Source organism: Taudactylus pleione, unplaced genomic scaffold (genome assembly GCF_031769625.1).
Source record: "Taudactylus pleione unplaced genomic scaffold, aTauple2 ptg000063l, whole genome shotgun sequence".
In the NCBI taxonomy this organism is placed as follows: Eukaryota; Metazoa; Chordata; class Amphibia; order Anura; family Myobatrachidae; genus Taudactylus; species Taudactylus pleione.
The window spans coordinates 4,889,520-4,914,165 of NW_028284465.1; the positions used below are offsets into that span (position 1 = coordinate 4,889,520).

Consider the following 24,646-nt stretch of genomic DNA (forward strand, 5'->3'; position numbering starts at 1 on the left):
GAACAATGTGCCTGATACTGAGTCACACACAGAAGCTCCTATTGGGGAACATTACAGAACAATGGGCCTGATACTGATCACACACAGAAGCGCCTATTGGGGAGCATTACAGAACAATGTGCCTGATACTGAGTCACACACAGAAGCTCCTATTGGGGAGCATTACAGAACAATGGGCCTGATATTGAGTCACACACAGAAGCTCCTATTGGGGAGCATTACAGAACAATGGGCCTGATACTGATCACACACAGAAGCGCCTATTGGGGAGCATTACAGAACAATGTGCCTGATACTGAGTCACACACAGAAGCTCCTATTGGGGAGCATTACAGAACAATGGGCCTGATATTGAGTCACACACAGAAGCTCCTATTGGGGAACATTACAGAACAATGGGCCTGATACTGAGTCACACACAGAAGCGCCTATTGGGGAACATTACAGAACAATGTGCCTGATACTGATCACACACAGAAGCACCTATTGGGGAACATTACAGAACAATGTGCCTGATACTGAGTCACACACAGAAGCTCCTATTGGGGAACATTACAGAACAATGTGCCTGATACTGAGTCACACACAGAAGCTCCTATTGGGGAACATTACAGAACAATGTGCCTGATACTGAGTCACACACAGAAGCTCCTATTGGGGAACATTACAGAACAATGTGCCTGATACTGATCACACACAGAAGCGCCTATTGGGGAACATTACAGAACAATGTGCCTGATACTGATCACACACAGAAACACCTATTGGGGAACATTACAGAACAATGGGCCTGATACTGAGTCACACACAGAAGCACCTATTGGGGAACATTACAGAACAATGGGCCTGATACTGAGTCACACACAGAAGCGCCTATTGGGGAACATTACAGAACAATGTGCCTGATACTGAGTCACACACAGAAGCACCTATTGGGGAACATTACAGAACAATGGGCCTAATACTGATCACACACAGAAGCACCTATTGGGGAACATTACAGAACAATGGGCCTGATACTGATCACACACAGAAGCGCCTATTGGGGAACATTACAGAACAATGTGCCTGATACTGAGTAACACACAGAAGCACCTATTGGGGAACATTACAGAACAATGTCCCTGATACTGAGTCACACACAGAAGCTCCTATTGGGGAACATTACAGAACAATGTGCCTGATACTGAGTCACACACAGAAGAGCCTATTGGGGAGCATTACAGAACAATGTGCCTGATACTGAGTCACACACAGAAGCGCCTATTGGGGAACATTACAGAACAATGGGCCTGATACTGTGTCACACACAGAAGAGCCTATTGGGGAGCATTACAGAACAATGTGCCTGATACTGAGTCACACACAGAAGCGCCTATTGGGGAACATTACAGAACAATGTGCCTGATACTGAGTCACACACAGAAGCGCCTATTGGGGAACATTACAGAACAATGGGCCTGATACTGATCACACACAGAAGCGCCTATTGGGGAGCATTACAGAACAATGTGCCTGATACTGATCACACACAGAAGCGCCCATTGGGGAACATTACAGAACAATGGGCCTGATACTGATCACACACAGAAGCGCCTATTGGGGAACATTACAGAACAATGTGCCTGATACTGATCACACACAGAAGCTCCTATTGGGGAACATTACAGAACAATGTGCCTGATACTGAGTCACACACAGAAGCGCCTATAGGGGAACATTACAGAACAATGTGCCTGATACTGATCACACACAGAAGCACCTATAGGGGAACATTACAGAACAATGTGGCTGATACTGAGTCACACAAGAAGCACCTATTGGGGAACATTACAGAACAATGTGCCTGATACTGAGTCACACACAGAAGCGCCTATTGGGGAACATTACAGAACAATGTGGCTGATACTGAGTCACACACAGAAGCGCTTATTGGGGAACATTACAGAACAATGTGCCTGATACTGAGTCACACACAGAAACACCTATTGGGGAACATTACAGAACAATGTGCCTGATACTGATCACACACAGAAGCACCTATTGGGGAACATTACAGAACAATGGGCCTGATACTGAGTCACACACAGAAGCACCTATAGGGGAGCATTACAGAACAATGTGCCTGATACTGAGTCACACACAGAAGCACGTATTGGCGGTCACACGTCTGTGTGTTTATGTAAATGTCGCTGCAAACCCCTCCCCTTTTGTACATCCATTTGGGCGAATGTGCAAGGACTGAGACACCCACTTTCAGCATCCTATTGGTGCATCCTTATACGCCGCCATCGGTCGCGCCATCGAAACTAGCACCAGCCCTATGGCAGGAGTCCGCTTGCACTGAGACGCCCATGATGCTCCCATAACACGCCCACCGGCCATTTTTGCGTGCATTACTAAATACCTCCCAGGAACGCCATCACTTTGCTACATTTATAATACCGTCTGTGTTGATTGCAATGGCGCCTTTAAGCGTACGCTCTTTTAAAAAAAAAAAATCGCTCAACTACGTGAACTTCACCATGGCGTGTGGGTCGTGTGCGTCTCCGGATCATCCCAATGTCACACTAACAGGGTCCCGGCTATAATATTAGGAGCTTTAGTAATCAGACTTTTACTCGCGTACCCATAAAGGGTTACAGCGCCAGCTGCTGTCCCCATTATACATGACTTAGATTATTTGCTGATTCTGCAGCTTCCAGTTATTTGCATAAAGCCACTGGCACAGTGTGCACAGGAGACACGGGACCGGAGCTGTATGATAACAGAACATTAGCTATATAATGAGCAAGAAGCCATAAATGGTCATAGATATCTCCCAGACCAGCCTAGGACCCTTTGTACAGCACAAGAAGAGAAGGAGGCGTTACTAGAGATACCTCGATCTGCAGCAGCTCCTCCCTGTCTGTCCTGATGAGGCTCCTGACCTGCTCCTCCATCCTCTCTATCAGCAGCTCGATGTCTTCACCCTGTTTCTTAAGGTCTTTCACGTACTGGTCGTCTTTTCTCTTCAGCTCCTGGAAGAATTCGGGGATTCATAGGAAATCCAAAGTGATTTTATTCAGCAAACCCAACAATTAAACAACTGTGTATGACGTCCTCAGCTCGCCGTGAATTGTTGCGCTGCAACGTCATAAATGTCTGCTCAGCCCCAATAAACGCTTCCCCGGCAGATGTCAGAGACAGAAGGCGGCTTACTGACTGATGCTGTATGTACAGGCAATTTGCACCAAGCCCCTTACCTGCCAATCAGTCATTACCTTTACCTGGCAGAGGAAATAGACATCTGACGGCTTCCTACAGACGTGTCCTCACTTACTAGTTATCTGCACACTATATGGCCCAGCATAACTTAGACGCTCAGAAAGGCGTAACAGTATTTCTCTTTACATTTTGCATCTTATTCGCATCGCAGACGCAGTGAAACGCTGCTCACAGTGTACTAGAGACGCCGGGCTGTGACTTTAATGGCAGAGGAATCGGTGTTACACGCGCACAAAGTCGCAGATGACGCAGAGTGGAACCTGACGGGAGGAAAAACCGCGGTCGCATACATCAGGGCCCTTTTTAACCCCTTACCTGGCACTAACGCATGAGATGCAACCACAGCCAGGAGCGCATTACCTGACCGGGTCACATCTCACGCGTTTGTGCTGCATCTCCCGATACCCCATTTGTAATGGAGAAAATCCGTTCTGCTTACGTGCAGAACACATTTCCTCCTCCTGCTCAGGCCCCCCGGGAGTGATGCCGAGGTCTGTGACTGCCGACATCACTCCCAAAATCATGTCCCTGAATGCCGTGCAAACGTAACTCTGGGACGCATTCACTACAGTTCCCCTCCATGTACCGGCAAGCTGCGTGTGCAGAGCTCAGCTGCAGCAGGGACGACTGATGATCAGTTCCTCCTGCACCATGCTCCGCAACAAGACAAAGGGGCGGAGCTATGCCATGGGGTAGAGGGTAATGGGGGGTCATCTTTGGCACTGGAGGAAAAAGGGGTGGGTTATACCCCAATAAAATGGGTTTTTTTTGGCTTGGGAGGATATATTAAAAAAAATAATGAATGTATTGTGACCTGTCGGGGACCATTGTCAGGATGTAAACATGCTGCACATCACATCGGCCAGTGTCGCTTTCAGTTGTTTTATTTATACAAATAAGGCACATTTTGGGTGAGAAAGACGCTGAGCGCGGGACCTGGCGCCCCGAGTGTGGCCACATGGCTGGACTGAACCAACAGTAAGAAAGGAGACATCTGTATGTACTGTGTATGGTATATGTCTGCCAGTGAGCTATGTGCCATGGTATATGTCTGCCAGTGTGCTATGTGCCATGGTATATGTCTGCCAGTGAGCTATGTGCCATGTTATATGTCGGCCAGTGTGCTATGTGCCATGGTATATGTCTGCCAGTGTGCTATGTGCCATGGTACATGTCTGCCAGTGTGGTATGTGCCATGGTACATGTCTGCCAGTGTGCTATGTGCCATGGTACATGTCTGCCAGTGTGCTATGTGCCATGGTATATGTCTGCCAGTGTGCTATGTGCCATGGTACATGTCTGCCAGTGTGCTATGTGCCATGGTACATGTCTGCCAGTGTGCTATGTGCCATGGTACATGTCTGCCAGTGTGCTATGTGCCATGGTACATGTCTGCCAGTGTGCTATGTACCATGGTATATGTCTGCCAGTGTGCTACGTGCCATGGTATATGTCTGCCAGTGAGCTATGTGCCATGTTATATGTCTGCCAGTGAGCTATGTGCCATGGTATATGTCTGCCAGTGAGCTATGTGCCATGGTACATGTCTGCCAGGGAGCTATGTGCCATGGTATATGTCTGCCAGTGAGCTATGTGCCATGGTATATGTCTGCCAGTGAGCTATGTGCCATGGTATGTGTCTGCCAGTGAGCTACGTACCATGGTATATGTCTGCCAGTGTGCTACGTGCCATGGTATATGTCTGCCAGTGTGCTATGTGCCATGGTATGTGTCTGCCAGTGAGCTATGTGCCATTGTATATGTCTGCCAGTGAGCTATGTGCCATAGTACAGGCTTTTAGCGCTGGCATCAGATGCTAATAACAGAGGGGGGCTTATTATACCGTGCGCACCTGAGTCAGTTCCCCTATCAGCTTGTTCTTGTCCTCGATAAGCTGCGCACACTGTTGTTGCTGCGAGTCCAGCATCGCCCACAGCTCCTGCGGGATACGCGTCTCCGGGCTCAGCAGCCATTTCTTGGTGATGTCCTCAAACTTCTCAAAACTACTTTTAGCTTCGTTGTCGATCTTCTCGATCCTGCCCAGGGAAAGCAGCTGTTACATGGCCGCAGTGTGAGAGGTAGGGCACAGAACAAATCACCGGGACCGCCAAAGCAACCGGGAACGGCCACCATTTATTCTATAGTTTTCTGTCCAGATTTCTGCTCTCCAAATACACATTTGCGTAACAGATTTGTAGCCGGGCTGATTCCACAGAGCATTTAGCAGATCAGAGAAGGAGCTATGGAAAGGGGACGTAGGCTACATCCTATGGAGCTATGGAGAGGGGACGTAGGCTACATCCTATGGAGCTATGGAGAGGGGACGTAGGCTACATCCTATGGAGCTATGGAGAGGGGACGTAGGCTACATCCTATGGAGCTATGGAAAGGGGACGTAGGCTACATCCTATGGAGCTATGGAGAGGGGACGTAGGCTACATCCTATGGAGCTATGGAGAGGGGACGTAGGCTACATCCTATGGAGCTATGGAAAGGGGACGTAGGCTACATCCTATGGAGCTATGGAAAGGGGACGTAGGCTACATCCTATGGAGCTATGGAGAGGGGACGTAGGCTACATCCTATGGAGCTATGGAAAGGGGACGTAGGCTACATCCTATGGAGCTATGGAGAGGGGACGTAGGCTACATCCTATGGAGCTATGGAGAGGGGACGTAGGCTACATCCTATGGAGCTATGGAAAGGGGACGTAGGCTACATCCTATGGAGCTATGGAGAGGGGACGTAGGCTACATCCTATGGAGCTATGGAGAGGGGACGTAGGCTACATCCTATGGAGCTATGGAGAGGGGACGTAGGCTACATCCTATGGAGCTATGGAAAGGGGACGTAGGCTACATCCTATGGAGCTATGGAGAGGGGACGTAGGCTACATCCTATGGAGCTATGGAGAGGGGACGTAGGCTACATCCTATGGAGCTATGGAAAGGGGACGTAGGCTACATCCTATGGAGCTATGGAAAGGGGACGTAGGCTACATCCTATGGAGCTATGGAGAGGGGACGTAGGCTACATCCTATGGAGCTATGGAAAGGGGACGTAGGCTACATCCTATGGAGCTATGGAGAGGGGACGTAGGCTACATCCTATGGAGCTATGGAAAGGGGACGTAGGCTACATCCTATGGAGCTATGGAAAGGGGACGTAGGCTACATCCTATGGAGCTATGGAAAGGGGACGTAGGCTACATCCTATGGAGCTATGGAAAGGGGACGTAGGCTACATCCTATGGAGCTATGGAAAGGGGACGTAGGCTACATCCTATGGAGCTATGGAAAGGAGACGTAGGCTACATCCTATGGAGCTATGGAAAGGGGACGTGGGCTACATAATGACGCTCATCAGGAAAGAGCCGGACATGCTTAGAGGGGACAGAGGTGAGAATAACGGGGCTGGGTATGAAATACCGGCAGTCAGGATGCCTGCTGTGGAAATGCCGACAGCGGCATACCGATGCTCAGTATCCCGACAGGGGACGGGTAAGTATACTAACCCACCCCCCTTCTCCCCCTAACACTCCCTTCTTGCACCCTAACCGTCCCCGTGGTGCCTAACCCTAACCCTCCCCCCAATGGTACCTAAACCTAACCTTCCACCCCCAAAGCCGAACCCTAACCCCCCCGTGGTGCCTAACCCTTCCCCCAATGGTGCCTAAACCTACCCCTCCCCGCTTAGTGCTTAATCCCCCTAATGGTACCTAACCCTAACCTCCCACCCCCAGAGCCTAACCCTAACCTCCCCCCCCCCTTGGGTGCCTAACCCTGACCTCCCACCCCCCAGAGCCTAACCTTAACCTCCCACCCCCCAGAGCCTAACCTTAACCTCCCCTTTGGTGCCTAAACCTAACCCTCCCCCCCTGTGGCTAACATCTAAGACTACCTGTTGTACCTTCGATCAGGATGGCGGATGTTGAGATTCCGGTGTCAGGATCTAGACTGGCGTCGGGATTTCGACGCCTATCTTTAGTCCCAGGTCGGGCTTCCGACGCCGGGATTGCAATAGCCAGCATTCCGTCTGCCGGCATACTAAGCACATCCCGGATAAAGTAGTAGTAGCGGTGGGGAGGGCAGGAACACTCTGAGATGGGAAGATAGGAAGTGTCTCATATATCAGCCTCCGTACCTCAGCCTCTTCAGCTCCTCTTCCTCTGCCCTCCGCTGAGTCTCCCGGGCACCTGAAGCTACTTGGATGTTTGTCACCAGCTGCGTGCCATCCCTCACCAGCTTGCTGAGCCTCTGTGGATGGGAATACAATGCAGTGATTAATCCCATCAGTATATATGCTCTTCGCTCCATGTACCCCAATCCTGCAAGTACTCACTGTCACGTACCGGGAAAAGGACCCGGAATAAGGGCACCCCCACATCTATTAGCATTGGTACTGGTGGTACTTCTAGGCTGCCACCCCAGCATTACCGGATACCGCACAGCCGGTCTAGGACACGGAGACCCAGCAGACACAGAATGTAACGCACATCTGCTGTTATGGAGACTGCAAGTTTGTTCAGTCAAAGTCGTTTTATAATTTTATTAACAAGAGCTGTGCATGTGCATAAAGCCTCGGGGATAGCAGTGTTATGTACTACTCCACAACAAGACGGGACATAAAGGTCTATGTAACAGCAGCAGACTGCCCAGTAAGTGACCAGGAGATCCTAACAACACTCCTTATCCAATGCTACTAGAATGCTCATGTAATAAAAGTTTGGGCCACCAGGTGGAGCCGTTGTATTCTGGGCACAGAAACTTATATGTTCTGGGAACAAACCACAAAACACAATCTTTGAGCATCAGCAGAACCTTATCCATAACTGCACTTAGGGCCTGATTCTGAGCCGCTCGTAAGCGGCCGCTTGTTCGTTCCGAGCGATGTTTGCCCAACTGCGCATGCGTACGGAACGTAATACGCATGCGCGAACCAGTCAGTGCGGCCGAAAATCGTTTGTTCGCTAAATAGCGAATGCCTGCTATTTTGAGTGACAGGAGGAGGCGTATATGGGTGGTAACAGGGGAAGGTGCTTGAAAACGGGGAGTGGAGATCAGAACGCAGGCGTGCTTAAAGGTCAAAACGGGCGTTTTATAGGTGTGCATAATTAATACAGCAGCGTCATTGACCACGTCACTGGGTTATTTTATAGTCAGAACTGCTCGAAAGATTGCGGTAGGAAAAACCAACCACAAGAATAGCGAGCAGTTCATACGCTGGTCGATGTACTCGATTAATCTAATAAATAGCGGACATGACGTAGGATGCGAGCGGCCAGGGGGCGTAGTTTCCAAAAAAACGACCGCAAGTTTTGTTCGCTCGTTCAGACCTAGAGGCGTGAACAGACCGCAAAGAGCGAACGGTTCATTTGAATAGCCACCCCTTTTTTCAGAACGAATGACCGCAAATAGCGTCCGGCTCTGAATCAGGCCCTTAGCTCCCACTTACTCCTCTCTCCCATCATCTAGTTACATTGTAAGATCTTCAGGTCTCTCGTGTTTTTGTCTAGAGTTTGATTTTCTTGTTCAAACTTGGCTCATCCTCAGGGTGATCATGGTCTGTGTCTGCTTTTCCCACATAAACTTCTTTAACATCTGAATGCCGGGTCACACCCGGGATTATGTTCACGGGCCCATCCTGAGTGCCACCCGGCTGAGACCCCTTTCAGACTGGTGGCCCGACATCAACATGGCCCGGTGCGCGTTCAACCCTTTTCGTGACCAAGGTTGAAATGCCAGGCCCATTCACACTGCACAGTAACCCGGGTTACTACTACAAGTGTAAAGGCTCTACTCAACCCACCATCTATACCCCACTGTCTGAAGCTCCAGTGTCCCCTAGTGGATGAAGGAGAAAGATGTATTATTGACTGCAGCAATTGGACTGAATTATGACACTGAAAAGGAGAGTTATGGTAAAACTTACCTTTGTTAACTCTCTTTATTTGAAGTCCATAAGGTCCATAGGGAGACAATAGGGTGTAGGTGGTGGATAGGAGAACCGGACACCAAACAGTTAAGCTTTTGCTATCCCAGGATGCTCCGGTCCTTCCCCCCTATACCTCGCCCACAGCCTTTTAGGCAATTAGTTTTGTCAACAAGCCCAAGTCAGGAGCAGGATAGGAGAGAAGGAAGACTGGTACACTGAGGAATCACACTCTCACACAACAGAGAAGGAAACCGGTGACCAAAAGAATAAGTCCATATAAGCCAGGTGTGTCAGGTCGGGCGCCCTGTGGACCCTATGGACTTTGAAGAAAGAGAGTTAACATAGGTAAGTCTACCATAACTGTCCTTTACTTCTTCAGGGTCCATAGGGCGCCACAGGGAGACAATGGGGATGTCCCAAACCAGTTGTTCAAGGGTGGGGACGCACCTGAGCTGAGAGGAGAATCCAGAGTCCAAATGAAGCATCCTGAGAGGCAAATGTATCAAAGGCATAGAATCTAAGAAAGATGTGGAAAGAAGACCAGATGGCAACCTTGCACAGTTGTTTGGCTGACGCTCCATGACAGGCTGCCCACAAGGGACCCACAGAGCGAGTAGAGTGAGCAGAGACAGTAGCTGGCACAGGAAGGCCAGCCTACGTGTAAGCCTATGAGAAAGTCATGTTACGCCAACTGGCCAGAGTCTGTTTATTAGCTGGCCAGCCCTTCTTGTGAAATCCATACAGTAGATAGAGGGAATCCATTTTCCTGATGGAACTCGTACAGTCCACATATATCTTCAGAGCACGGACCACAGCCAACAAGGCCTCACCTGCCAAGAGGTCTGGTGATAGAAAGGCAGGAACTATAATTTCCTCATTAAGGTGGAAACGAGAAACCACCTTGGGAAAGAAGCCAGGGCGCTCTGAGCATGGTCTGGACCACAGAGAGAGAAAACCCATTGGACCTTAGCAGGGATGTTTCAATAGCCACGCCGTCAAAGACAGATGGGCCAGATCCGGATGTAGACAGGGACCCTAAGACAACAGTTCCGGTCACTCAGGAAGTTGGAGAGGAGCGTCTATGGAGAGACTTTGAAGATCGAAGTACCAATGGCATCTGGGCCAAGCCGAAGCTACCAACAGGACCATGCCACCTTCTTGCTTGAACTTCCGAATGACCCAAGGAAGAAGGGAGACTGGAGGGAAGAGGTACGCCAAATGAAAGGTCCACTTCACTGACAATGCATTGATGAAGGCTGCTTCTGGGTCCCTTGTCCTGGACCCGTACATTGGAAGTTTGTGGTTGTGTCGTGAGGCCATGAGGTCCACGTCCGATAGACCCCATTTGTCCACCAGGAGCTGAAAGACTTCTAGGTGTAGAGACCATTACCCGGCATGTACGTCATGAAAATCCACTTCCCAATTGAGAACCCCCGGGATGGATACTGCGGAGATGGCTGGGAGATGGCGTTCGGCCCATGTGAGACTTCGAGTGCCTCCCTGGTGATTGAGGTAGGTCACCACCGTGGCATTGTCGGACTGTACTTGCCTGCCCTGAAGAATATCCTGAGCCAGAGTGAGGGCTCTGTAGAAGGCTTGGAGTTCTAGGACGTTGATTGGTAAGATCACCTTGGAATGAGTGCTGGCCGGTCAATGTGCCCCACCCGCGGAGGCTTGCATCCGTGGTGAGGAGTACCCATTCTGGGATCCAAAAGGGGTGACCTTTGATTATGTGGGATGTCTGTAACCACCAGGAGAGGGACAGGCGAACTGCTGGAGGGAGGACCACTGTCTGGGAACTGATCAGATGGGGCAGCCCATTCCACCTTAGGTGTTGTAGGGGTCTGGAGTGGAACTGAGTGAACTACATCATGTCGAAGGTGGATACCATGGACCCAAAAGTCTGCATTGCTGAGTGAATTGACACTCGGCAACTGTGGAGTAACCTGTGCACTTGTTGCTGCAGTACTGAGATCTTGTCTGCAGTCAGGAAGATTCTCTGAGCCTGAGAATCCAGAAGAGCTCCCAGATGTACCATCCTTTATGAAGGGGTCAGGGAAGACTTTTTCCAGTTGATCTACTAACCATGCCTCTGTAGAAAGGCAATGGTTACCTGAAGATTAGCTTTGAAGGACCTCTGGAGAGCATGCTAAGAGCAAGAGGTCGTCCAAGCATGGGAGTAGCCCGATTCCCTGACAACGCAGGTGGGCTGCCATAACTGTTGTAGAAAGCCCAAAGGGCAGTGCCTGAAATTGGAAATGTTGCTGTAGTACAGCAACCAGAAATACCGATGATGTAAGGGCGGTAGAGGTACATGTAGATAAGCTTCCTGGAAGAAGGCTTACAAAGTCGAAACGCGTTAGTGACGACCCCCCCACCAAACACCCCATCCCCAACTGGACGAATCGACACCGGTATCCGGAACTGACACCACTCACTGCCAGCCCGCGCTACCGCCCCCTTGCCTGCAGCCATCCACCCTACTCCTAACCATTTCCGAGATACTACCTGTGTCCATGGGACATTCACTAGGTCCAGGCAGCCGTGAGCACCATCAGCAATCGGCACCCCGCCCTCAACCGGCTCGAGGACACCCTCGTTCAGCACACCCCAGCACAAGCGCCATTATGCCTGGAACAGACACACAACGCAGGAACTTTCTGAGAGGAAGGACACCGTCCACCCCAGCCCAGCACCCCAGCCGACGACCCCATGAGCTCGTGGGGCACATTCACATACCGGGTAAGCCTGCTCCCCCCCTACCAAGACGCATACTGCACCACCAGAGTTCCCGCAACCGAACCAGCAGCTCACGCAAGGAAGTGTACCCTCACCTCACCATAAGTCAACTCGGCCGCATCGGTACTCTCCAAAGTACGGCTCTGGCGGAACTGTCCAAAGTACGGCTCAGTACGGCTTCGGCGTGTGCATGCGCGAGCCCAAGTGAGCGACGGCAGCTCCGTCGCTCCTGGGATCACTACAAGACGGGGCGGCTGTCGATATTGACAGCTTGCCCAGTTTTGTAGGCGGGTCAGAGGGGTGGCTTGCCAAACGGAGGCGTTCCCGAAGGAACGCCTGCCGTTTGGGGGCGGCCCCACTGACATCACGAGTGATGTCAGTGGTGAGCTTCCGGCTCTATTAGAGCCGGAAGCTCACTGGAGCTTGCGGCAGACGAGACCCTACCACAAGGGTCTCATCGCAAGCCCCGATGGTCGGGACCATCGCGACCTTCACCTGGCCGTTCGCTAAAGCAAGCACTCACAAAGAGCATACGGCTCTGAATCAGGGCCTTAGTTCACTAGAGCACATTATCCAGCAAGATACAAATGTGTCCTCATAGACCTAGGGGTAAATTTACTAAGAATCGAGTTTGGTCGAGTTTTTTCTTTTTCAACTCACTTTGTTTCACCAAAAGTCGGGTGTTTTCTCTTTCAAAACTCAAAAATTTACTAAGAAGTGAGTTTAGCTGAAAACAACAGATATGGTAAGAACTTACCTTTGTTATCTCTGTTTCTACGAAGTCCATAGGGTCCACAGGGTTGACCTTGGGGTATAGCTGGATCTGGATCCACGGGCACCACGCAGTTAAAGCTTTGCTGCTCCCAGGATGCACTTGGGTCCGTCCTCCTCTATACACCGCCCCCGAGCCACAGGCACCTCAGCTGGTAAGCAGCCAAGGCCGAGGAGGAGACTAAACAGAGAGAAGGAAGACTGGAACACACAAGAAACCATACTCACAGAAATGGGAGACGGAAAACCGGTGACCAGCCACACAGCCCATTTGAAGCCAGGTGCGTCAGGGCGGGTTCCCTGCGGACCCTACGGACTTCGTAGAAACAGAGATAACAAAGGTAAGTTCTAACCATATCTCTTGTTTTCTACTTCAGGGTCCATAGGGGGTCCACAGGGTTGACCTTGGGGATGTCCTAAAGCAGTTCAACTAAGGGCGGGGACGCTCCTGTGCTGAAAGGAGCACCCGGCGCCCAAAGGATGCATCCTGAGAGGCGAAGGTGTCAAACGTATAGAACCTCAAAAACGTTTGAATTGAAGACCAAGTGGCCGCCTTACACAGCTGAACAGCAGAGGCGCCACGTCTAGCAGCCCAAGAGGGACCCACAGAACGAGTGGAATGAGCCTTAACAGAGGCTGGCACAGGTAAACTCTCCTGTGCATAAGCCTCACAAATAACTGAACGAAGCCAACGGGCTAATGTTTGCTTGTTGGCAGGCCAACCCCTCTTATGAAAACCGAAGAGGACAAACAATGAATCCGACTTCCTAACCGAAGCAGTCCGATCCACATAGATTCTAAGTGCCCGGACTACATCTAAGGAAGCCTCACCAGCTGAAAGGTCACGTGACTGAAAAGCTGGCACAACAAGTTCCTGATTAATGTGGAACTTCGAGACCACTTTTGGCAAAAACTCAGGACGAGTGCGGAGCACCGCTCTGTCCTGGTGAAAAATCAGGAAAGGATGGCGACAGGAAAGCGCCCCCAATTCCGACACCCTCCTGGCAGAAGCAATTGCCAGAAGAAAAACGGTCTTGAACGTCAGCCACTTGAGCTCCACCGACTCAAGAGGCTCAAAAGGAGGACCCTGCAAGACCCGTAGCACCACCGCCAAGTCCCAAGGAGCCACCGGAGGCACGAAGGGAGGCTGGATCCTGAGAACACCCCGGAAAAAGGTGTGAACATCCGGTAGTGTAGCAATCCATTGCTGAAACCACACGGACAAAGCAGACACATGAACCTTCAGAGAGGCCAGGCGTAAGCCGAGGTCCAACCCCGATTGAAGAAACTCCAAGATTCTGGAAACCCGGAATACCTGAGGATCATAGTTTCTGGATTCACACCACTGAAAATAAGTGCGCCACACCCTGTGGTAAATCCGTGCGGAAGCAGGCTTGCGTGCCCTAAGCATGGTACCAATGGCCGAACTGGAGAAACCCCTAGACCTCAAGACGGCTGTCTCAAGAGCCACGCCGTCAAAGACAGCCGACCCAGATCCGGGTAAAGGCAGGGCCCTTGAGACAACAGGTCCCGATGCTGAGGGAGAAGGTACGGAGCGTCGATGGAGAGGCACCTCAGATCGGAGTACCAAGGACGTCTGGGCCACGCCGGAGCCACCAGCACGAGCGTGCCGCCGTCCTGCTTGAATTTCCGCAGAACCCGAAGAAGCAGGGATATCGGAGGAAACAGATACGCCAGGTGAAACGTCCATTTCACCGACAGCGCGTCTACCAGACTGGCGCCTGCGTCCCTGGTCCTTGACCCGTAAATGGGCAACTTGTGATTGTGACGGGAGGCCATCAAGTCCAGCTCCGGCAGCCCCCACCTGTCCACGAGTAGCTGAAACACCTCTGGGTGAAGCGACCATTCCCCGGGATGCACGTTGTGACGGCTGAGGAAGTCCGCCTCCCAATTGAGGACTCAGGGAATGAAGACTGCCGAGATCGCTGGAATGTGACACTCCGCCCAAGCAAGGATGCGAGACACCTCCGACATCGCTGCCCGACTGCGAGTTCATCCTTGGTGGTTGATATATGCCACCGTGGTGGCGTTGTCGGACTGCACCTGAACCGCCTTTCCGTGAAGGGCGGGACCGGACGACTGCAGGGCCCTGTATACTGCCCGCAGTTCCAAAATGTTGATGGGAAGAAGAGCTTCTTCCGCAGACCAATGACCCTGAAGTGACAACGAGCCGGTCACTGCCACCCAACCCCGAAGACTGGCATCCGTCGTGAGCAACACCCAGTCCGGGATCCAAAAGGGGTGCCCCTCGACCAGATGAGCTGTCTGAAGCCACCAAGCCAAAGACTGCCGAAACTCCAGGGACAACACCAGCAACTGAGAGCGGATCCGGTGAGGTAACCCGTTCCATTCCGATAGAATCAGCCCCTGCAGGGGCCGGGAATGGAACTGGGCAAATTCCACCATGTCGAATGTTGACACCATGGAGCCCAGAACTCTCATAGCCGAATGGACCGACAGGCGGCAACTGCTCAGGCAACTGTGTATCCGCAGCTGCAGGGAGGAGACCTTCTCCGGAGTCAGGAAGATCCTTTGCTGACGAGAATCCAGCAGGGCTCCCAAATGAACCATCCGCTGTGATGGAATCAGGGAGGACTTTTTCCAATTTATCAGCCACCCGTGCGCTTGCAGGCAAGCGACCGTCAGGTGGAGATGTTGAAGCAGTACCTCCGGGGAGCTCGCCAGCAACAGGAGGTCGTCCAGGTACGGCAGCAGCCGTACATTCTGGTTCTGAAGATGTGCGGCCATGACCGCCATAATCTTCGTGAACACCCTCGGTGCCGTGGAGAGACCAAAGGGTAGCGCCCAGAACTGATAGTGGTGTTGAAGGATAGCGAACCTCAGATACCGCTGGTGCGAAGGTGCTATTGGAACATGGAGGTAGGCATCCTGGATATCCAGGGACACCATGTAATCCCCCGGTTCCATCGCCAGAATGATGGAACGTAACGTTTCCATCCTGAACTTGGGAACTCTGAGGAATTTGTTCAGAGACTTCAAGTTGAGGATAGGGCGATGAGAACCATTGGGTTTCTGCACCAGAAACAGAGAACAATAGTACCCCGTCACTCGTTGTAATTGAGGAACGGGAACAATGACCCCTGCTTTCAGCAAGGACTCTATAGCTTCCTGAATCTGTAAAGTCTTGGTCGTATCCTTAGAAGGACTCGTGCAGAAAAACTGGTGGGGCGGTCTGTGTCGAAAAGACAGGGCGTACCCCTGGGAGACCACTTCTCGAACCCAGGCATCCGTGGTGGTATTGTGCTAGCACTGGGCAAATAGAAGAAGTCGGCCTCCCACTCTGGGGTCCCCCAGAGGGAGGCCCGTCCCATCAGGCAGAAGGTTTATCTTCCTGCTTGGAAGAAGGGCGCCTGGCACTCCAGGCCTGCTTCTTGGGCTTAGAAGCGTCCTTGGTTGCCGACTGCCTCGGGAAGGACTGACCTTTGGCCTTGCCCTGAACCCGAAAGGACCGAAAGGCAGAGCTCCGTACCTTGGTAGGTGCAGAAGCCGAAGGGAGGAAGGCTGATTTAGATTTAGCCAGAGTGTCCACAATTTTGTCCAAGTCTGGACCAAAAAGCAACTCCCCATTAAAAGGTAAGGCCTCCAGTCCCTTTTTGGAGTCAGCGTCAGCTCTCCAAGACCTCAGCCACAAGGACCGACGCACCGACACCGCTGCAGTCGACACCCGAGAGGTCAGCAGGCTTGCATCTAACGATGCTTCCCCAATGTAGGAAGCCGCATCCCTCATTTGTCCTATCAACGCTCTCTGGATCTCCGGAGCATCCTCTGGAAAGGTATCCTCCAAAGCGTTGGCCCAGCTCTCGATGGCCTTAGCCACCCAAGAGATGGCCATGGACGGACGGGCCACCGCCCCCGAGAGAGAGTAGATAGACTTTAAACAAGACTCCACTTTCCTGTCCGTGGCATCTTTCAGGGAGGAGATCGATGGTAAAGGCAGCGTAGCGCTTTTAATTAAGCGGGTAACGTGGGAATCCACCGCGGGCGGAGTTTCCCACTTCCTGCAATGAGCCTCCGGAAATGGATAGTTCGAAGCCAACCGCTTCTGCGGTTGGAACCTCTTGCTGGGCAACTGCCAGGCCCCTGCCATATGATCCGTTAACTGGTCGGACAGGGAAAAAACCGTCAAAGCTACTTTTGCCTTCTTAAAATTTGGGTACTTTGACCTGGGGGCCGACACATCCTCCTCAATGTGTAGGATGGCCCGCACCGCCCTAACCAATGCCGGCACATTAATGGAAGACTTAGCCTCCACCTCCTGACCCCGGCATCCGAGTCAGAGTCCTCATGGATCTCCCCGTCATCCGAAGACACGTCCGTGTCTGTGAACTGAGCCACAAGTGAAGCCGGAACGGGTCGCTTGGACGCCCGTGGGGGCAAATCACTGTGCAACATAGATTGAAAGGCCGATGACGAAGCCGCCAGGCTCTGAACAGAGCTGGAAAGGACGTCCACCCAGGGGGGGGGGTACCGCCTGAGGATACCCCTGAAAAGGTACCATCGACTGCTGTGGCACTGTGGGGGATTGCACAAATACAGGCAAACCCGCATAAGGACCCGCAGTCTGAGACCCGGGAGGAGACTGCACCAGACGCGTCACACCCGGGGAACGGGGGATGGTAGGCTGGGGCAACGCCCTAGAAGGGGCCGCAGTCGGGACCGCAAGTCGGTCCGCGATCGACGCCAGCACTTGCGTAAACATCGCCCATGGAGGATCCTGCGCCACCGGGGGTTTAGAAGGTCCAGGTACCAACTGGCACCGCCCGCACAGACCGTCGTGAGACAAATCCTCCCCGTCAACTCCTGCCGAACAGCGTCGGCAGGAAAACAACACAGGAGCCACAGAGCGCTCATTCTCCTCATCAGACATGACACAAACTTTTCGCAATAAAAGTGTATCACCGAAATGAGGTAAGGCGTATAACGCCTACGCACTCCCAAGCATGCAACACAAACAGCCCACCAACTGGTACTGAGTAGCACACCGCAGTATGTGACGGACCTCACAAATACGTAGCTTTATATAAGCGAGGTTGCACAGAAAGAACACCCTCCCCCACGCACCTGCGGGCCGTAGGAGAAGGAAAGGGATAGGTAAAAAGCTGACAGTAAGTAGCAAAGCACAGACAGCAGCACTAGCAAAAGTCACATACCATGCAGAGAAGTTATACTCACTGCACCTTCAGCTACAATCAACCTCCCAGATTCAGTGTCTGGGAGGGCTATAGCGCTGCGAACACTGTCCTGATCATGGGAGAGGTACGCAGGGGGACTGGTCCACTGGAAGCCTGCCTGGGAGCTCTGCGATGCTGCCTGAAGATGGCCGCCGGAGAGCACTGAGGAGGAGTGGCCAGGAGATAACAGCCCAGCGACGCCAGCACACATGAGAGAAGGCGCGCTGGGCTGAGGGGAGGAGCGCTAAAGCAGGGAAGGCTGCCTCCCCTGCTAGTAATAAACCACCAGGGAAGCCGGTTCCCCGCCGGTCTTACACCCTGGAGGTCAGCAGACACGCGGGGTATGCCACATAGGAGGGGAGCCGGCGCTGGTACTAGCGCCGCCGGTCTGTCCCCAGAGACCGGCGGCTACAAGACTGCATGTCCCCCGCGCGCAGCGCAAAGCGCTGCACGCGGCTTACCTGGCCCCTTGTGTCCGGCAGCAGTCATTGGGAGCTCCCGGAGCCACGCTAGCACTGACTCCGGGGTCCCGCTGTGATCCCCGGATCAGTACCGGCGTCGCAGCGCCAGCGGGGCTGTTGGAGCGGCAGCGTGGACATCAAGCAGGACAGTCTGATGCTGCCGCTCTGAAGATAGTAAAACTAAAGAAATAAAAATCTTCTTTAAAAAAATAAAAATAAAGCTTAGGGGCTGCTTATGCAGCCTCACTGCGCAGGGTGACCCGACTCCGGCCGGGCACCAACTAAAACTGAGATGCCTGTGGCTCGGGGGCGGGGTATAGAGGAGGATGGACTCAAGTGCATCCTGGGAGCAGCAAAGCTTTAACTGCGTGGTGCCCGTGGATCCAGATCCAGCTATACCCCAAGGTCAACCCTGTGGACCCCCTATGGACCCTGAAGTAGAAAGTGAGTTTTCCGTTGGTGAATCAAAATTAGTTTTTTCCCCAAAATTGCGAGTTTAGATGAGATTACTTACTCAAGATTGCAGTGTTTCTCTCTGCAAAACTCACCCGAGCAAGCAGCCTGCACATATCAGTGAAATACGTGAAGGCTGCTTGTGTATTGAACCTGAAAAATACAGGAGATATGGTAAGAACTTACCTTTGTTATCTCCGTTTCTACGAAGTCCTTAGGGTCCACAGGGATACCTTGGGGTCTTGGCTCCTGCCATGGGCACCACAGAGGTAAAAGATGTCCTCCCAGGATGCACTGGGCCCCCTCCTATACCCCGCCCCCAGGCCAAGGCACCTCAGTTTTAGTATCAAGCCATAGGCCGGGAGAGAGGAAAAAGAAAGTCTGGAACACACAAGATTCACCTTCTCATAGAAAAGGGAGACAGAAACTGGTGACCAGAACAACACCCTACGGAAGCACAGGGTGTCAGGGCGGGCGCCCTGTGGAACCTAAGGACTTCGTAGAAACTGAGATAACAAAGGTAAGTTCTTACCATATCTCCTGTTTTTCTACCTCAGGGTCCTTAGGGATCCACAGGATACCTTGGGGATGTCCCAAAGCAGTATCCTTCAAGGGAGGGGACGCTCCTGTGCCGAGAGGAGAATCCGCCGGCCGAAGGAAGCATCCTGAGAAGCAAATGTGTCAAAAGCGTAATGCTTGACGAAAGTATGGACAGAGGACCACGTGGCCGCCTTACAAAGCTGAAGAGCTGAGGCGTCACATTGAGCTGCCCAGGAAGGTCCCACAGATCTTGTAGAATGAGCTTTCACAGAGGGTGGCACTGGAAGTCCCTCATGAGTGTATGCCTGAGAGATCGCCATGCAGACCCAGCGTGCCGAAGTCTGTTTATTGGCAGGCCAACCCCTCTTATGAAATCCATATAGGACAAACAAAGAGTCCGATTTTCTCAAAGAACTGGTACGGGCCACGTAAATCGGCAGAGCCTGTACCACATCCAAAGAAGCCTCGCCAGCTGAGAGATCAGATGAATTAAAGGCTGGGACCACAATTTCCTCGTTATTGTGGAAACTAGACACTACTTTAGGAAGGAATTCGGGACGGGTACGAAGTAAAGGCCCTATCCGAATGAAGAATTAGAAATGGGGGACGACACGAAAGAGCCCCCAAATCCGACACCCTTCTGGCTGAAGCAATAGCCAAAAGGAACACTGTTTTTGCCGTAAGCCATTTTAGATCCACAGAACCCAAAGGTTCAAATGGAGGATCCTGTAGCTCCTTCAGGACCACAGCCAGATCCCATGGAGCTACCGGATGGACATAGGGAGGCTGGATGCGAAGGACAACCTGCATAAAGGTATGGATATCAGGCCGCGTAGCAATCCTTCGTTGAAACAAAACCGACAGGGCAGAAACATGTACCCTCAGTGAAGCAAGGCGTAGACCTAAATCCAAGCCTGCCTGAAGGAAAGCCAACACTCTCGATATTCTAAACTCGTGAGGATCGTACGCTTTAGGGCTACACCACTCAAAATAGGTATGCCACACCCTGTGGTAAAGGTCCGGGTAGAGACAAGGACCCTGAGACAATAGGTCTGGCCTCTGAGGCAACAGCCAAGGAGTGTCGATGGATAGACACTGGAGATCAGAGTACCAACTCTTTCTGGGCCACGCAGGGGCCACTAGGAGGATTTTGCCTCCTTCCTGCCTGAACTCTCGAATTACTTGAGGCAGCAGGGAGAATGGAGGGAACAGGTACGCGAATTGGAAGTTCCATCGTGCCGACAGAGCGTCCACCAGGAGAGCTCCTGCGTCTCTTGTTAGGGATCCGTATGCCCACAGCTTGCGGTTGTGTCTGGAGGCCATGAGGTCTATTTCGGGAAGACCCCACTTGTCCACCAGGAGTTGGAACACCTCCTGGTGAAGAGACCATTCCCCCGGGTGTACATCATGGCGGCTGAGGAAGTCCGCCTCCCAGTTGAGCACACCCGGAATGAAGACGGCCGAAATGGCCGAAAGATTGCCTTCTGCCCAAGTCAGAATTCGGGACACCTCCCTTAGAGCCGCTTGGCTTCGAGTTCCTCCCTGCCGATTTAGGTAAGCCACCGTGGTGGCGTTGTCTGACTGAACCTGCACGGGTTTCCCCAGCAGGAACGGTCTTGCATGCAGCAGCGCCCTGAACACTGCTCGAATATTTCCAATATATTGATTGGCAGGTCCGATTCCTCCGACGTCCACCGGCCCTGGAAGACGTGTGGGCATGTTACAGCGCCCCAGCCCCGAAGACAGGCATCCGTTGTTAGAAGGACCCAATCCGAAATACAAAACGGACGTCCCCTGCTGAGATGAGACTTTTGTAACCACCACGTCAAAGACTTCCGGAGTGAGCCTGATCAACTGCGTCTTTATTCGACGGGGATTTCTGTCCCATCTGGACAGGATCAACATTTGTAGAGGCCTGGAATGGAACTGGGCATACTCCACCATGTCGAACGTTGACACCATGGATCCCAGTAACTTCATCGCCGAGAGAAGAGACACTCGGCGACTGCTTAGAACATTTCATATCTTGGACTGCAACAGGGCTATCTTTTCCTCCATCAAGAAGATCCTCTGTTGCTGAGAGTCCAACAATGCCCCGAGATGGACCATTCTCTGAGAAGGAATTAGAGAGGACTTCTTCCAATTCACTATCCAGCCGTGAGCCTGCAATACAGATATTGTCAGTTGTAGATGGCTGCAAAGGACTTGTGGCGACCCTGCCAACAACAGAAGGTCGTCCAAGTAAGGTAACAGGCGAACTTGCTGCAACTGCAGGTGTGCCGCCATGACCGCCATTACTTTTGTGACCACCCGAGGAGCCGTGGAAAGGCCAAACGGTAGAGCCTGAAACTGGTAATGGAGGTCCGACACTGTAAATCTGAGGTAATGTGGTGAACCCTGGCAATGGGGATATGCAGGTAAGCATCCTGAATATCCAGGGACACCATAAAATCCCCAGGCTGCATAGCTAAAACAATAGAACGCAGAGTCTCCATTCGCAACCAAGGGACCCTTAAAAACTTGTTCAGGGACTTGAGGTTGAGTATAGGTCGGTATGATCCATTTGGTTTTTGAACCAGAAAAAGGTTGGAGTAATATCCGGTCCCTCTCAGGGATAACGGAACAGGTTCTATTACTCCCATTTGAAGCATAGAACGCACCGACTTTTGAACCTTCGTTGGATCTAAAGGACATGCTGTTACAAAGAACTGAGGAGGCCTTCTGCAGAAGGAGAGGGCATATCCCTGAGATACCACCTCCCGTACCCAAGTGTCCGTGGTGGTTTTGAACCAACACTGGGCATATTGCAGAAGTCGGCCTCCCACCCTGGGATCCCCCAAGGGGAGGCCCAACCCGTCAGGCTGAGGGTTTGTCGTCCGGCTTGGCAGCTGGACGTCTGGTACTCCAAACTTGCTTCTTGGTCTTAGCAGTCTTTTTGGGACCTGAAGGTCTCAGAAAGGACTGAATCCTAGGTTTTCCCGGAGGGCGATAGGGCCGAAAGGACGGATTTTTAGACCCAGACGGAGTCGGGGCTGAGGGTAGACACGCAGATTTGGCAGCCGCCAATGTGTCTACTATTTTGTCCAAGGCTGGTCCAAACAGGACCTGTCCATTGTAGGGTAAGCATTCCAAGCCTTTCTTAGATTCAGCGTCCTTCCTCCACGAACGTAACCACAAGGAGCGTCGAGCGGCCACAGCCGCCGCAGAAATCCTAGAAGTAAGCAGGCTCAAGTCCAAAGCTGCTTCGTTAATGTACGTAGCGGAATCCCGAAGGTTACCCAGTAACATAACCTGTTCGCTGGTACCCTCAGAAGCGAATGATGCCTCCAAAGCGTCCGCCCACCTTTCCATAGCCTGGGCCACCCAGCAGACAGCCATAGCTGTTCTAGATTCTCCTCCAGCAAGGGAATAGATAGACTTTAGGCACACCTCCACTTTACGGTCTGTAGTATCCGTCAGAGAAGACATAGACGGCATAGGCAAAGTTGCGCTCTTTACTAAGCGTGTCACGTGAGAATCCACCTGAGGAGGAGACTCCCATTTAGTGAAGTAATCTTCCGCAAAGGGATATGTACGTGCCAGACGCTTGTGAGGTCGAAACCTTTTTCCTGGAGATTTCCAGGCCTCCTCCATGTGATCAACTAGCTGACCAGATAGAGGGAATACTGCTGCAGCTCCTTTAACCTCTTTAAAATAAGCATGAGTAGGCGCTGCAGGTAAGTTGTCGTCAGTAATAACCATGGCCGCACGGACCGCCCGTATGAGGCCTGGAATGTAAATACTAGACTTAGTCTCTGACCCTACTTGAGGAGTGTCAGTGTCCGAAAAATCTACAATTTCGCCCTCATCAGACGAGCCGCCATCCTCATCATCCTGAGCGGATGGATATGACAATAACGGTCTTTTAGCAGGTCTAGGTTGATCCTGCTGAGAGCCCAGCACCCCAGAATCAGACAAACCTGGGTCAGCCTGATTAAGGACCTGCTGCGGGGGGCACTGCATTACTATCGGACCTGGAACTCCCAGAACAGGAGGCGGGACTACCGCCTGCTGTGCAAACCCCAATTGTGGAAACGTAGGAGGGGCTGCAAGGCTATTTACCAGAACAGTCAGGGCTTGTGCAAAACAAGCCCAAGGTGGTTCTTGAGAGGTGCTGGTACAGCAGAGGTACCAGGGATGGCCAGACATGCAGCACATAACCCATCCTGAAGTACCGCCCCCTCCCCCACACCTGCTTTACATCTGGGGCAGGAAAATAGGAGAGGTGCTCCTCTAACAGTGTACTCACTGGACATAGTGGTATGTGACACTCCTCTCACAGAAATAAATCTAAAACTGAGGTAAATTCCTACCCTGACTGTACTGGCACTGAGAGGGCTGGTCAGGAGGAAGAAATAGGGATAGCTAAAATGGCTGACAGGAGAAAAATCAGGCTACACAGAGCTAGCATAAAGTCACATACAATGCAGAAAAACCCTGCACTAAGTGCACTATCACATACACAGACTTACAGTCTGGCAGTGATAGCGCTACATACGCTGACCTTATACTGGGAGGAGAGGTATTTAAGGGGCACCCCAGGCTCCGCACCCTGTCACCACAGCGTCTTGGGTCACATAAAATGTCCGCCAGAGGATGAAGGGAGGCGGGCCTGAGGAGGGTCACTGCCTCAGCCCGCCAAAACCTTAATGTAAGGCGGCGGAGAGCAGTGATGGGGAGGAGCCTCCTGTGCGCTACAGGGAAGGCATCCTCCCCTGGCAGGCCATTAACCCCCCAGGATGCTGGAGCGTGTTCCGCAACGCTCCAGCCCCGTATCCCTGGTGGTCTAGTGGAGAGCGCAGGCATCCGCCTGGCTCCACTATACTGCCGTCCCCAGGGAGCCCCCAGCCCTGGGGACGCCGGACTGTGATTCAGCGGGCGCCTACCGCAGACGCCCGCTGCTTACCTTATGCAGCCCCTCATAGGTCCGGCCACAGTCCAAGGCCCCCGGGGGTTCCGCTAGCTTGAACCCCCAAGAGCCCGCCGAGTTCCCCGGATCGCTACTGGTGGTCGGCGCCGGCGGGGGTGTCGGAGCGGTAGCATGGACGTCCGCTGGACAGTCCTATGCTACCGCTCTTGAAGATCTTCAGGGGCTGTTATACACAGCCCCCCTCTGCGACGACCGGCTCCTGGCCGGGCACCTACTGAAACTGAGGTGCCTTGGCCTGGGGGCGGGGTATAGGAGGGGGCCCCATGCATCCTGGGAGGACATCTTTTAACTCTGTGGTG

The 24,646-nt window shown here is 52.3% G+C and overlaps 1 protein-coding gene across 2 annotated transcripts in view; it reads right to left on the reverse strand.

The window, feature by feature from the left end:
* DRC1 (dynein regulatory complex subunit 1) overlaps window positions 1-24,646 on the reverse strand; it is a 183,987-nt gene that overhangs the window by 107,798 nt on the left and 51,543 nt on the right. For both annotated transcript variants that reach the window (XM_088465731.1, XM_088465730.1), the window contains exons 4-6: window positions 7,411-7,523; window positions 5,120-5,303; window positions 2,883-3,020 (exon numbers count right to left, since the gene is read on the reverse strand). In XM_088465731.1, coding sequence (XP_088321857.1) covers window positions 2,883-3,020; window positions 5,120-5,303; window positions 7,411-7,523 — 435 coding nt within the window. The remainder of the gene's footprint in view (window positions 1-2,882; window positions 3,021-5,119; window positions 5,304-7,410; window positions 7,524-24,646) is intronic.